General features: G+C 36.7%; 1 protein-coding gene and 1 non-coding gene across 2 annotated transcripts in view; both read right to left on the bottom strand.

Annotated features, from left to right (window-relative positions):
• The window catches only part of fry (microtubule binding protein furry), a 116196-nt gene that overhangs the window by 3752 nt on the left and 98195 nt on the right, over positions 1-14249 (bottom strand). The window contains exons 43-55 of the mRNA XM_090105808.1: positions 14014-14211; positions 13480-13659; positions 10692-10820; positions 9986-10114; positions 9674-9818; positions 9212-9366; positions 8552-8626; positions 6626-6799; positions 6336-6464; positions 5873-6011; positions 5412-5545; positions 4939-5163; positions 1369-1500 (exon numbers count right to left, since the gene is read on the bottom strand). Of these exons, the coding sequence (XP_089961934.1) occupies positions 1369-1500; positions 4939-5163; positions 5412-5545; positions 5873-6011; positions 6336-6464; positions 6626-6799; positions 8552-8626; positions 9212-9366; positions 9674-9818; positions 9986-10114; positions 10692-10820; positions 13480-13659; positions 14014-14211 (1944 nt within the window). The remainder of the gene's footprint in view (positions 1-1368; positions 1501-4938; positions 5164-5411; positions 5546-5872; positions 6012-6335; positions 6465-6625; positions 6800-8551; positions 8627-9211; positions 9367-9673; positions 9819-9985; positions 10115-10691; positions 10821-13479; positions 13660-14013; positions 14212-14249) is intronic.
• Positions 3153-3234, bottom strand: TRNAS-CGA (transfer RNA serine (anticodon CGA)). The gene has a single exon. It is a non-coding gene; the product is annotated as a tRNA-Ser (tRNA).

Genomic DNA, 14249 nt, shown 5'->3' with positions numbered 1-14249 from the left:
CTCGATTTACCGTAGCGAATCTAAAAAGTAGTAGATATATTATGTATGGTCACATTTGCTGTAAGCACAAAGTTGTCCTTGCATGCATTTGTTAGGTTGTCACTTGTCCTTCCACAAGGTAGCTTCTAGCGTCACGTTTCTCTAACGCCTACACATTCGTCACCATAAACCATACTGAAATGTCATCAATTCCGTTACACGTGTAATCAAGCCTTAGGACTTATATTAATGCCCAATCTAGCCATCTGTCTGTACTCGCGTTTCGATGATCATGTCACACGCTAGCCTTGTAAGCGTAAACCCTTCAATGCATATGTGCCTTTACAAATAAGCCTCCTCGATTGAGGAATGGATAGTGTAAAGGGAGAAAGGAGTGAGAAATTAAATCTGATTTATAAATGTATATCATAATACTGTATACATCTATAATACTGTATACATACATGTACATCTATAATACTGTATACATAGTACATACATATATTACAACGATAAAAGAGTGGGCACAATAGATTTTTAAACACTAAATAATACTTACATAAAAAAGTTCTTGTATCATTCGACAAATTTTAATCAGAGTAAAATTTCCAATTACTTAATTTCTTTATTAATGTGCATGATATTCGCAATGAGTAGGTATAAATTATTGCTAATTAATGAAATTATCCATTCAGTTTTGTAATATCATAATACAGTTTATTGATAATATTCCCTTCCTTTCATAATTTCATTGTACATAATTACGAACGAAATGAGGCCACCAGCTAGGTAGCAGCGTGTCGTAAATTAATATCCTTTGAATAATGCAATTCTGCCAAGAAATCACATTACAACCATAATTTCCTTATTATCTCGTTTCCTACTTTTCCAGTTTCCGATGAATACATAAAATACATTCTAATAATGAAATTGAAATATATTTTATAATACATATTACATATTCACAATACCCATTTCAATAGTGGAAAAGCATTAGTCCATATTCCTAGAAACGGAAGCTGGATTATCCAGATTAAAATTTTTCCATTCCACGTGTATGCATCCATTGGTGATATTTCCACATTTGCATATTTTTATTTTGATAAAGCATATTTTTTGGCAGGACATTTTTTTCCTCCTATTATTTTGGAATCTCAAAAAAAATTGAACTGAATTTCAGAAAAACACAACCTCACAAAAATTGCTTCTATCAAATTTTTCTCATTTATCATAACACCATATATTTAAGCATCGTACTAAGTGCGCAAGTGACATCACAGATAAATATTTTTAAGTAAACTTTTACACATTTTTAGAAGAAGACACTTAGTAGCTAATTATTAGTATTAACAAATCTAATGTCCGACTTTAACAAATCTAATACAGTACCCGATTATCAAGCGCCGCGTGGTAGACGGCGACCACCATCTTGTTGTTGGTCTCCAGCAGCAGGAGCAGCTGGAAGATCAGCTTGTACAGGCAGCGGCCGGTCTCCTCAGCACTGCGGGATACCTCCAGGGTCTGGATAAAAGAAATATATATTTACTATTATATAGAAATAGAAAGCGTTTTATTTGCCAAATCTTAATAATAACACATAAAACAGAAAAAAAAGATAGCAATGCAATGGTGGCAAAAAGGACTCCCCGTGAGCAAAGCAGCAACCATTAATTTTAAAATGGGAATATAGGTAATAATAATAGGATAAGGAAATATATATACGATTCTATCGATCTATCGATTTAAAAATAACCCATTGACCACCGTAAGGCCCGATCGGGGCGCGACACAATAGATTTTCTATTGTGTCTGTGATTCCGAGGACTGATGGATTAAAATAGGTACCATACAGTCTGAGCTTTCGTAAAAAAATATATAATTAATGTTCATGCTTATTTCTTTCATTCAGTAATTATATTTTTATCAGCAATATTTTATAAAGTCAATTTGAAATAATATTGCGTTCCGTTTTAATCCCAGATTATAATGTGCAAGTACAAAGTAGTAAACAACATATCGAAATAAAAATATAATCGCGGGGAACATCATTAATTATGGGTACCGGTTAAGCCTCGACACGAGTGGACCGATATAGACTAATTTTCATCCATTTTCATTTTCATCGGGACATTTAGAAAAAAAAATCACGATATTATAAGCTATATTACTTTCATTTTCAGAAAACCAATCATGAAAATAAATCTAATTTAACGTTTCAATCAATAAGAAGCTTGATAGCGGAATAATTCCCATAATTAATTACTTCAATAGTTCGACGAAGAGTCGTAATTCATTACCATAATGTAACAATTTCAATGCCAAAACGAATACATTTATTATTTTTCCTAGAAAAATCTCAATGATATCATCCAATTAGTTTTAACATTCATTGGAATTACTTTGAGAGCTTATCGAGCCCCTGTACCAAGGAGCGAGGAGGTATTATTGCATCGCCTGCTGTTGCTAGGTTACCTGGGCTGTGGGCAGGCTGTATCGACCCGCTTTTTTTTTTTTTTTTTTTGTGTGGTGTCTCTCAATGTTAGCCAGAAGGGCTTCTACATTTTAACGCGGACGCGGGGGTGAACTGAAGGTTCACCCTGGTAGCGACATGCACAAGGGCGTCCCCCCTTGACGGGGACCACGAACCTCGGCTTGAGCTGTCGCTTGAGTGGAGGAGACCAGAAGGGCCCTAATCGGACGGGGTATCGACCCGCGTCGTTACACATGCGTGATGCACTCATTCTATTATTGAAATCAAATCATTGGACGGAAGTTTTGTATGCAAATATTGATCAAACTTTTTTACACGAGAAACTTTTTTTGTTTATTTTGGTTTTGGATATGTGCTAAATGTTTAATGAGTTTGGAATGTACCAAGTTGTAAGTTAGAAATAAGTTTGATTTAGAAATAAAATGTAACATTTAAATTTTATGCTTTTGATGGGAATCGAACCTGCAGACTAGCATGTTGATGAATTAATTATTAATTAATTAGGAAACATATTTTATAGTTTTGACGATGTAATAAAAATGTAGATTCAATTATATTTTACAGTTCGTAAAAAATTATGATAAAACCTTTTTAATATTTTAAAATTGATTAAAAAGTTGCTTTATTTTTTGGAATATCGAATATTTTTAAGGAACATTCTATAATAAAAATAAAAAAAGTTCGCAGCCGGTAGGATTCGAACCTACGCTCCCAGAGGGAATCTGATTTCGAGTCAGACGCCTTAACCACTCGGCCACGACTGCTTGAAATAAAGGTTGTAAAACTTGATCGTATTGCAAAATTTTAACATATTTTGTGCGGGTGGCATGCAATGTGTGTGAATGCAAGTTCTTTGTGTACTGCTTGATGTAAGTTATAGTAAAAAAAAAAAATCAATTTTAAAATTTTGATCGATTTAATATCTTCAAAAGCAGTCGTGCATCGTTAGTAGCATAATATTATGCTTTCTTAAACTTTGGCTCAAAATTAAAATCGTTAGATTATTTCATAGAGTGCGCGAATTCGATGTAGCTAAGGATACCAATAATTTGTACTAATGGCGTTCGCGTTGTAAGCAAACGATTTAACGTGTTTTATATACTTAATTTTCTTAAATAAATAAGTTCAAAAAGCTGACTGAAAAATATAACGTCAGTGTATTTTGATAAAATAAATATATCAGTTCTTTCTACTCAAACACTGGTAATTTACGTGGACCGATTTGTATTGTAGCAAAATTGTTTTTTTTTAATTAAATTTTCACAGTTCCAGATTTGGTAGCTTATATGTTATATGCAATTTAACACTATGCTTTTTTATATCGTGGTTGTGTTTGTCCTAAAATATTACGATGGCGTGAGTTTTAACTGTAGATAAATATTATAATTTTACACAGTAGAGCATTACTTCAAGACTTAATATTTCTATAACCATGATGATCTTTTAATAATAATTACGATACTGCTCATGGAATAACACCAAAACGTGTTGTTTTTGTCTCGAACCGAATACACGTGCTGAACTGAAATCCTTTACTTCATTTTGTTGTAGACTGTTTTGTTTTCTCTCAACGGTGTGTAGGCGTTTGTTTTGTCTTCAGAAAAGAACAAACTTCTTGTAAACATCGAAACAATCATTGCCTTTACTTAATTATAAATTTACGCTTGATAAAAAATCAGACAAATTAGAAGGTAGAAAGGTTCATTTCTACATTATTTGCAAGCTAGGTACTTATCACGAGACGAGAACATGCTTTCGTCATGTTTTTCGTCACTGTTATAAATCAATAATATTTATATGATTTGAAAATAGTAACGTCAGAGTAATTTTTATTTTTTCATAGGAATTGTTTTCAAAGTAAATGGCAATTAAATTACATGACATTCCAAAGATACCCACGGCCCCCCGGAAATGGAGCCATGGGTTATATCGGATTCTTACCGACTAAAACCCCACTGTGTTCCGTCGAGCCTCTTTAATGATGGGGCCGCGGGTATTTGTTAGAATTCTTCCGCGACAGTACCTCCCTCCCTACAACCCTCCTACCTTTCTATCTTTTTACTTACGCGGATTTCTAGCAACAAATAGCCAACTAACCAATTATCCCCCCCACTCACCTCCAAAGCATGTTCCCGTCTATCGAAATACGTCTCCAAATGCTCATTGATCTCTAGCGCCGCGTATCTCACAACAAATGGCCAACTAACCAACTATCCCCCACTCCCCCCACTTACCTCCAAAGCATGTTCCCGTCTATCGAAGTACGTCTGCAAATGCTCATTGATCTCTAGCGCCGCGTATCTCACAACAAATGGCCAACTAACCAACTATCCCCCACTCCCCCCACTTACCTCCAAAGCATGTTCCCGTCTATCGAAGTACGTCTGCAAATGCTCATTGATCTCTAGCGCCGCGTATCTCACAACAAATGGCCAACTAACCAACTATCCCCCACTCCCCCCACTTACCTCCAAAGCATGTTCCCGTCTATCGAAGTACGTCTCCAAATGCTCATTGATCTCTAGCGCCGCGTATCTCACAGCGTCCCGTACTCGCGCGCAATCAGCTGCAGCAGCCCCAGCCCACAGTAGAGGCGGCTCTTCGCCAGCTAGTCGCTCCAGTACTAGCGCCAGTTCACCGCCGCCCGCGGTAGTGCCCGAGCCGCAAACGGATATCGTTTTAGCAGTTACTTCCTGTGAGATAAAGATAGCTTGGAATCATATAACAATATTCTGGCGGTCACCTGCAGCTGTATAGTTATATTTCTAACTTGCTAATTTTAAATTTTAATTTTATTGCGTTTTATTTCCGAACGTATGACATGAGAATTTAAATAATTTTATAAAAAAAAAAACAAGTTATGTTAATACAATTTTTATGGAATTATTGTAATTTAAAATAGTATTTATGAATAATAATACAAAACTGAAATATGCCATACCTTGAGCACAGTATGCAAGCGGTGGACGAGCGTCATAGGGGGTAGTTGTGTGGCGTGACGTAATAACGCAGCTACCGAGCAACGCCACGCGTCACGCATAGCGCCCGGCACTGGGGTGATGTCGCCACGCTCACCTGTTGATTTACATACATTTATCATTATAATGTGATGGATTAATTTTGAAGTCGTTCCACATTTAGATAAATAGACCGTGTTTATATTTCATTCAAATAAAAAATGTTTCAAGCTGATAAAAGACGAACCCTTGAATGAACCTTTTAGAGTTAATTGTTGTCGCTAAACGTAACAATATGCTTTACATCGAGCACAATATTACAGCTTTTAAAATTCATAAAAATTATTACTCAAATTTTGTAAAAAAAATCTTGCCAATTAATCTGTCACATTTTACCCAAATATTAAAAAATTCCCCTACACACGTAAATAGACCAATCACTTACCATCTGGTTCACCACTAGATGCGCTGGACAGCGAGTGCGCCCGCGGGCGGAGCGCTAGCTCGTGTGCCCCGTCACCTTCCCCGCGGCCTCCTGTTTCCTCCCACGCGCCTTCCTCGTCGGAGGAGTCCTCGTGGCCAGCCTGTAGAGAAATGTTTTTGTTGTTATGAAATAAGATTTTTTTTTATAAATTTAAACTTTTTCGTGATTTATTTTAAGTTTGCAAAAGTGAACAAAAAAAAAAAAAACACTTAATCGTCATCAAAGTTTCATTTTGACAAACAGTAACCAAACTGTTTGTCAAAATGAAACTTTGATGACAGCTTTTAATGTTATCGAAAAGGACTTTTATTTTTTTTATACTGAGATACTTTTTATGATCTCTGTTTAAAGTCTCTGTTGTCATAAAATTATCTCAATCTTGACTGTCTTTTTCACCCAATTAAATTCCACTATCTCTACGCACCGGTCTATGCTGGTGCCGTTCAGCCAATTCATGCGTGGGCGCACTCCTCTCCCGCGCTACTCCATCCTCCCGCTCCTCGCTCGGCAAGCGGCGACGCACGCCCCAGTTGAAATTGTCTGAGCTTTCCCCCTGTGTGGAAAGAATAACTAGATTAGTATGGCTAATAACAATTATGGTGTAAAAATATTGACGCTTTACAAATCTTACAAAAAAAAATATTAAAAATTCCTTATTATTATAAAGAAACAATAACAGAATTCAATGAAAATTTTGTAGATATATATATTTACCTCAATACTTTCGCTCTCGTACTCCAAAAAGTCAAAATCCTTGAAGACTCCAAAGTGATCAGTGGGCGGTGCTCCGCCAGAGGGCTCGTTGCCCGGAGTGCCGGACACCTCCTCTAGTGAGGACGCCATCGACGACTCTCGCTCCAGAAGCTCAGAACTTTGGCTGAATATCACCTAAACATATAAAAATATTTGAACCCCTAGTCTTTGCTGCAAAAATAGGTCCTAAGCCAAATACGTATGGCGGAATGAGAACTATTCGCAACAAAATTATGATCTATCGTATTTCTGACAGCAAAACAAACTTTTCTGCTTTGAAATTTTTAGTTCTACCCCAAGCTTAATTGATAATCTGGTCAATTCTTTAGCAAACTTCTTCACTATAGACCGTTTGTGATTAATGTATCGAGCTATTAAAGAGTTGTGAATCCACATTAATAGATGTCCGAAAATGTCATTCAAACAATGTTAATTAGCAATGATATCTAATTTTAGTTGAGCTCTGTACTGAAGACTACCAATTTTATGTGAATGGCCTGAAACATTAATTTTTCCGTACACTAGTTGATTGTTAAAATATAAAATATGAAGCAAGTATATGAACGTGCATCTGTGTAAACACAGTGACAGTCTCCAAACACTTTAGTGATGTTACAAATTCATATTGAGTCATAGTCACGTTTCAAAATTCTAAGTATGCTAAGTGAATGTAATCACTCCTATTTTATAGTACTAAAAATTCTTATTCATTACAAATCCTATATTATTATATGTACAATAGAACCTACATTCTATAAACACTATGATGATGGCCTCCTTTAAATGAGTCGTCTCAAAATGTTGCAAGCGAAATGATGACCAATCCACATTGCGAAAAGATCGTCATTATAACTCCTAGCTATTATTTTTGATTGGCATTCCCTTGTATCAATGACGTCGTCATACGAAACGAGCTACCATACTCATGGCGACTTTACATTCGTTGTTGTATAATGTACAGTGTTTTAAGCGATTTGCCACATGACAACATTTAGTGGGATTTGTTTTTAAAAATTGTGCAATTGAAGCATATTGCAATGTCGCTTCAATAAGAAGAGTGTAAAGTTTCTATATTCCATCAATCTTAAATTTCTCGAATAGTAAGCTCAACAACGTTATCATCGGTCAAAAAATATAAATTTTGGCTGTCCCAGCGGACAGAGTCTAGATAAATTGGTTAGTGGGTGAATTTTAAAATAGAAATGTCTTGGATTCAATTGAATGTAAAGGCGATCAGTGAAATAAGTGTGAAATAATTTTGCTCACTTCAGGTGGACAGTTGTTTTTTGACAAACAACAACGTTGTTAGCAAACTTATTGAGTAGAATTAGAACGATTGGATACAGAAAGTTGCAAGTGTATTCATAGTGTGGACGCCTCGAAGTCGCCATGTGCATTCACCCTAAAGCGTAAAGTGTATGCGAAACCTTCTCACGGCATAGCTTTGTGGTGTGGAAGCCTTAAGATATAGTACACCTTGCAGTTACCTTGGAGCACAGAGTGGTTAACAAATCGTCCTATATGCAGCGATGGGTAGAAATATACACATTATTTACTAAGGCTCAGCGCCCACTGACGGCACTCGACGGTGTTTGTGAAGAGTCATTGTTTTTTAGTTGTTAGAGTCAAATTAAAAATGGTATTAAAAATTAAGGAATGTTATTTTGTGTATGGATTTTGTTAAACTAATATAAAATGAACTTAAAATAATACACAGAATGGAGTATCCTGCAAAAAACAACGTATAGAAATTATGCTATTATTGTATATGGAAAATTTGGAGAAAAAATAAAAAATGACCATATCGTGTCGTCAGCGGGCTCGCACACACATGCTTTGTACAGTAGGACAGATCACAATACAAGCTAATACAGTGGGTCTACTTACAGACGGGCTCTTGGGCAGCCCCACGCGTTGGCCGCACGTCGTCAATAGGTTCACGAGGCATTCGCGGACTCGACTCTGTGAAATAATGTAAGATGAGTTAAGGTTTTGAGACTTGATAAAAATCCTTAAAATTATATCCATTCCTTAAAAATTATTTATCATCATTATTGGAACGCAGTTCATTATCGCGCGTTGCGAAAGGGGGCTAGACGGAAAACATTAAGACGAAAAGTTGTAACCACATTCTTTGCTACAGTTGTAAGCCGTGCGGCGTGCGCGTGTTTCTCTATCTCTCTCTAACTTAAAAATTCGTTCCATCCGGGTGTCCCTTCACACCCCTCAAGTTTTTACCAGTAGTTTAAATAGAAAAAGAAAAACTTCTTCTACTGTCCTGATACTATTTCTGTCAAAAGGCCTGAAAAGTTCCCCAGGTCTATTGTTCACCATTCTACACGCGGTGCGCGCACGTGCATACGTGCACTCCAACCACTTTACCTTCTACCCTGTCCCACAATATACACGCAGCGCTCACCTGCAACACGCACGTGCACTTCAACCGCTTCCACCCGCTTTAACCGCTCGTGTGAGACACGCACATACGCTACAAACCCTTCCAGCCGCTTTACACTCTACCCTATCTCACACTCATTGTACCCTCACCTGCGACATCCACGGGCGCTTCCAGCCGCTGGCGAGCGCGTCGGCCGGCGACAGCGACAGCGAGCGGCGCGGGGACGCAGCGCTGTGCGGCGCTGCAGCCGCTGGCTGCGCTGTTTCAGCGCCCACTACTGTGGACGCGGAGCCGGTGGATGATCCTGTATACAATAATTATAGTCGTTTTGGAATGGTAGGTCGAGTGAAATGTAGTGTAAAGTAAGGTGTCCATTAAAAAATATTCGAATTTATGATGGATGGACGTCATATGACATTTGAGAATAAGGCGATTTTTGAACTCAAAAAGACGAATGAAAACTTCATTAGTTTCGAAAAGTAAAAAATACAGGTACTTCTATATTTGAATGAAAAAATAAGTAGCTTAAAATTGTTAAAAATGTTATCAATTCTACTCGCGAGCATACAAAAGTGGATTTTTAAATGTCATTTAAAAAATATCATAATTACCCTTATCAGGGGTAGTAGAAGACGCATTAGACAGCGAGCTTGGCCCGGTGGGTGGCTGGCTGCCACCCTTGGGTAGATACTTGCGGCCGATGACCGGCGTTTGTGAAAGGTCGAACGTGAAGTCCATTGTGCGACCTGGTAACTCCTGCGAACAAAAAAAGTATATTTTTTATTAATTCTGAATAATCATCATACTCTATTTATGTCCCAATTTGAATTTGAATTTCGAAAACGAACAAAAAGAAAATTCCTATAACAATCATAATATACTTTCTGAAATTATCTAGTCCATAAATAAAGTTAATTTCTCACCTTCTTGTGTATAAGTGGGTCCAAAGCGGAAGCTGCGTGTTCCCAATGCGGTGGCACCACCAATGTGGAGCATCTCGTCACCACCAATTTTAAGATCTTCATCGCTTCCTTGTAGTTATTTCCTTCTTGCTAATAGGGGAAGATGGAAAAATAATAAAATTAACGAAAATAATAATGTAAATTACAATTTTTTTAAATACCCTTGACTAAATGCAGCACAATGTAAAGAATCAAAAATAATGTTTTTGAATTGGAATATTTTTAATTTATCTGTGTTAATTTTGATTAACTTTGTAACAAGTTACTCAGTTTTCAACAACTCAACATCTAAACTTATACACATTAAAAGCAAGATTCACCATAGCATTCTATCACTAAACGATCACAAACATTGAACCCAAGCTACACCAAACTATTTCATAACTAGATTTCCGCCCGCGGCTTCGCCCGCGTTTGCAAAGGAAAACCCGCATAGTTCCCGTTCCCGTGGGATTTTCGGGATAAAAACTATCCTATGTGTTAATCCAAGTTACCCTCTATATGTGTACTAAATTTCATTGTAATCGGTTCAGTAGTTTTTACGTGAAAGAGTAACAAACATCCATACATCCATACATCCATACATCCATACATCCATACATCCTTACAAACTTTCGCCTTTATAATATTAATAGGATTACATAATCAGTGACGTCACATTACTCACGTCAATGAACTTGGCCACAGCTCGCAGCAGGTCAGCGTTCACCGGCTGAGCGGCCGGCGCGTTCAGCTCCACATAGTATAGCATGCAGTGCAGGATCGACAGCACTGGCAATTGGAGGTTCGCAGCACCCTACGAAAACAGGTCATTTTATGTTTATTTATTTTTATTTATTGAAGTGAAAACTTCATTAGCGGCGTTGGGTAAAGGTATATTAAGAAGAGCTGGAACGTCAACACATTTACACATTGCACATGTTAGGCCGGGAGATACTGACACAAAATTTCGGGTCATTTGTAACAGGATGGCGGTCTAGAGGGGTCTTAGTACGCAACGACAAAAAGAAAAATGATGGTCAGAACGCTGGTACCGGCGGACTAGTCGCGTGGGCGTTAGTCACACTTGTCGGATAAATAGCGAAAGTCCAACGATTTGTAACACAAAAATTTTAGAATTTACCGATAGCCCTTAAAAAAGATGTAGGCGGTAGTGTCATGCCATACTTTTACGATGTGACTTACAGTCCGCCATACCGACGTGAATGCGTTGATTTATTGATGATTTGATTTAGTTATTTAAAAAAAACAATTCAACCATTTGTACCGGGCTCACTTTTGCACAGGTAACCATCGTCGTGCAGCCATTTACTAAAATCGCCATGCCATACTTTTCGGACGATTCTAAATGGTCGCCATACCGCGGAAAATCTGCAAATTTTTGAATTTTTTTTTCTCGCCAAACGATTTGTACCACCCTACATTTTTTTTTCAACAACTCCTAAATGATTATAAATAGAAGTGTGATAATGCCATACCTGTGGGAGGTGGCGAATGTGTATAAGATTTTTTTCTTATTGTAAGATTTTATTCGTAGTTTGAACGATTTGTAGCAGTATGGCACTATTTTTTTTTCCCTCTATTAAAAGTATGGCAAATATAATAATGGTCACGTTGCATCATATACTTTCCAAAAATGCCGTACTGGTACAAATCGTCAATTCTTTTCATTTTTTTTTACGTTTTGGCTTACAATCATCATGTTTGCAATCTGCGATATTTTTTTCTAGGTAGAATTGTATACAAACAAACAGAATATAATGATCCCATACTGTATTTTTGTGTTACAAATCGTTTGACTTTCGCTATTTATCCGACGAGTTCAACTAACGCCCACGCGACTAGTCCACCGGTACCAGCGTTCTGAGTTCTGACCATCATTTTTCTTTTAGTCATTGCGTAATAAGACCTCTGTAGAACCGCCATTCTGTTACAAATGACCCGAAATTTTGTGTCAGTATCTCCCGGCCTATGTATGTGTCATATTTTGCAATTGTTTATAAATACAGGGTGATGTAATTGGTGTAGTACGAATATCTAAAAATCTATGAAGAATTTTGTGATACAGTAAATGGAAAAAATTATAGACTATTTTACAGTATTTAATAAAATCATTTAATTTTTTGTTCATTTTCATTAGAAATGTCAATTTTTCAATGATAAGGATCTTGTTAGAAAAATGTAAATTTTGACTAAAATCGGAAATTTTTTTTTTCAAAAATCAAATTACTAATTAATAATTAGAGTTATCACATTATTAAAAAAACGCCCGTTATTTAAATCATTATCAAAAACAACCATCCGTGTGTTGGGAGTAAGCGCACGTGTTATTTGTATTGTTTTTATGACCTGAAATTTAATTATTATTTGATAATTGAATGATTATTAATACTTTTATCCAATTGATTATTATTAGAATAAATAATTTACTTCATCAATTGAGTTACTTTTAAATTATTATTTTACAGGTAAATTATGAGAGCTTTCATAAGTATGTAATTATATTTGCATATATTTATCTACAACGCACCCATTTTCAATTCAAGTCTAAAATGAAACTAGAGTCGCATTTATTTTTGAACATACTGTAAGTGAAATTGCATAAGTGTGAGTACTGTGAACATGCCAGCTTTCCTTAATTGACCGATATAAAAACTTAAACTCGCGTCAGGACACGTGACCTGATCGAAAAAGCGTAAGACGGATAGATATCAAACATGCTTAACGTTAATAATCAAGTTTTCACTTCTGCCGGCACTCCCGGAGTGCAACCCGTCTTTTTTTATAAACAACTTCATTGTAAAAAACAATGTACGAAATGTGGTACAAATTCATGTGGTACAAAAATTTTGCCCAACAGGCGGCCTTATTGCTACACAGCAATCTCTGCCAGGCAACCTGGTACGAAAGGAAATGTGAGAAGAATAAAGATGGCGCAAAAAAGAAATAAAAGAAAGAATATATGTTACTTGTGATAGAAATACAAATGTAGGAATTGCTTGGTAATGTTCGTTTTGTCAGTTAAACGAAATAAAAATGAAAAATTAAAATCAAAGATCGCGGTAAGAGACAAAGAAAACTAAATAGGTCACGGGACAGCAAAGGTTTAGGATTCTGATTGGTTGCATTGTTGCCGATATGAAACGGAATTTTTCATATCTTCGATGGAAATTAGAAATTCTGTTTCAATGTAATTTTAATATTGAGTGAAAAAGGTACAAATGGTTTAAAACAATAACCACGATTTCAGATACTCATCAACAGACTCATTAAATTCCCAAATATTGTCACTACATTCGAACATAATTCGAAATAATTTTCATTCAGTAACACCCTGACCTAAATATACCCTTTCTACCAAAAATATCCAGGACAATAAACACTATCTAAAACGAGCCTTTCTTCCTCCATACTTTCTCCCCCACTATTCGCCACAGAACAAAACCCCCCCTTACCTTCTCTAGCACCTCCACGAGGAAGGCTAACATCTGCAGCGAGAGGTGCGAGTAAGTGTCCCACAGGTACTTGACCACGCACTTGGTCCACTGGAAGCTCTCCTTGCTGAACGTGCGCCGAGAGTACAGCGTCATCACCGTGCCGAGGTTCTCTAATTTCTTGCTTTTTTCCGCCGTGAACTAGGTAAAAGAACATTTTAAATATACAATATACGTGCTCGTAAATGACCAAGTGATATTTCCCGTTTAGTGCAAAAGTATGATAGTGCCAACGTACGAAATAACTAAAATCCTGTTAATTACACTAAAGATTGTAAAAACCGTAAAATTCCAACCATTTTTTTTTGATAATTTAAAATGGACATTTTACAATTCTAATTTTAAAATAACACTTTACTCGAAACTAAAATAATAAAAAAGATGTTTTGTAATATAATCTGAGCTTATTCAATTTTTAATTATATTAGTTACATAGCGTACATTTACGGGTCCACTAAACCCGAACGTAAAACTATCACGAAAACAGCAACATACCTGTGCAATATGACAAGCGGCTCTCACGCACAGCTCGTTCGCGTCCTCATAGTGCAGCAGCATGTAAGGTAACAACGCAACCACTGTCATCGGGAACGCTAGCGATTGCGTCGGGTCGATCACTGGTAGCTCCAGCAGTGGGATCATGTCCACTAGCACGCCCACTACCGGCTCGTATGTGTTCGGGTGCGTGCAACCCTGTGGTAAAACATGTAGTGTAAAACATCACACTATAC

The sequence above is a fragment of the Colias eurytheme genome, chromosome 1 (assembly GCF_061535395.1).
Source record: "Colias eurytheme isolate Ceu_HAF_F1 chromosome 1, ilColEury1 Martin Lab GWU primary, whole genome shotgun sequence".
Taxonomy (NCBI): Eukaryota; Metazoa; Arthropoda; class Insecta; order Lepidoptera; family Pieridae; genus Colias; species Colias eurytheme.
Note: the sequence above shows the minus strand (reverse complement) of the source record. Positions and strands in the feature narration are given on the sequence as shown.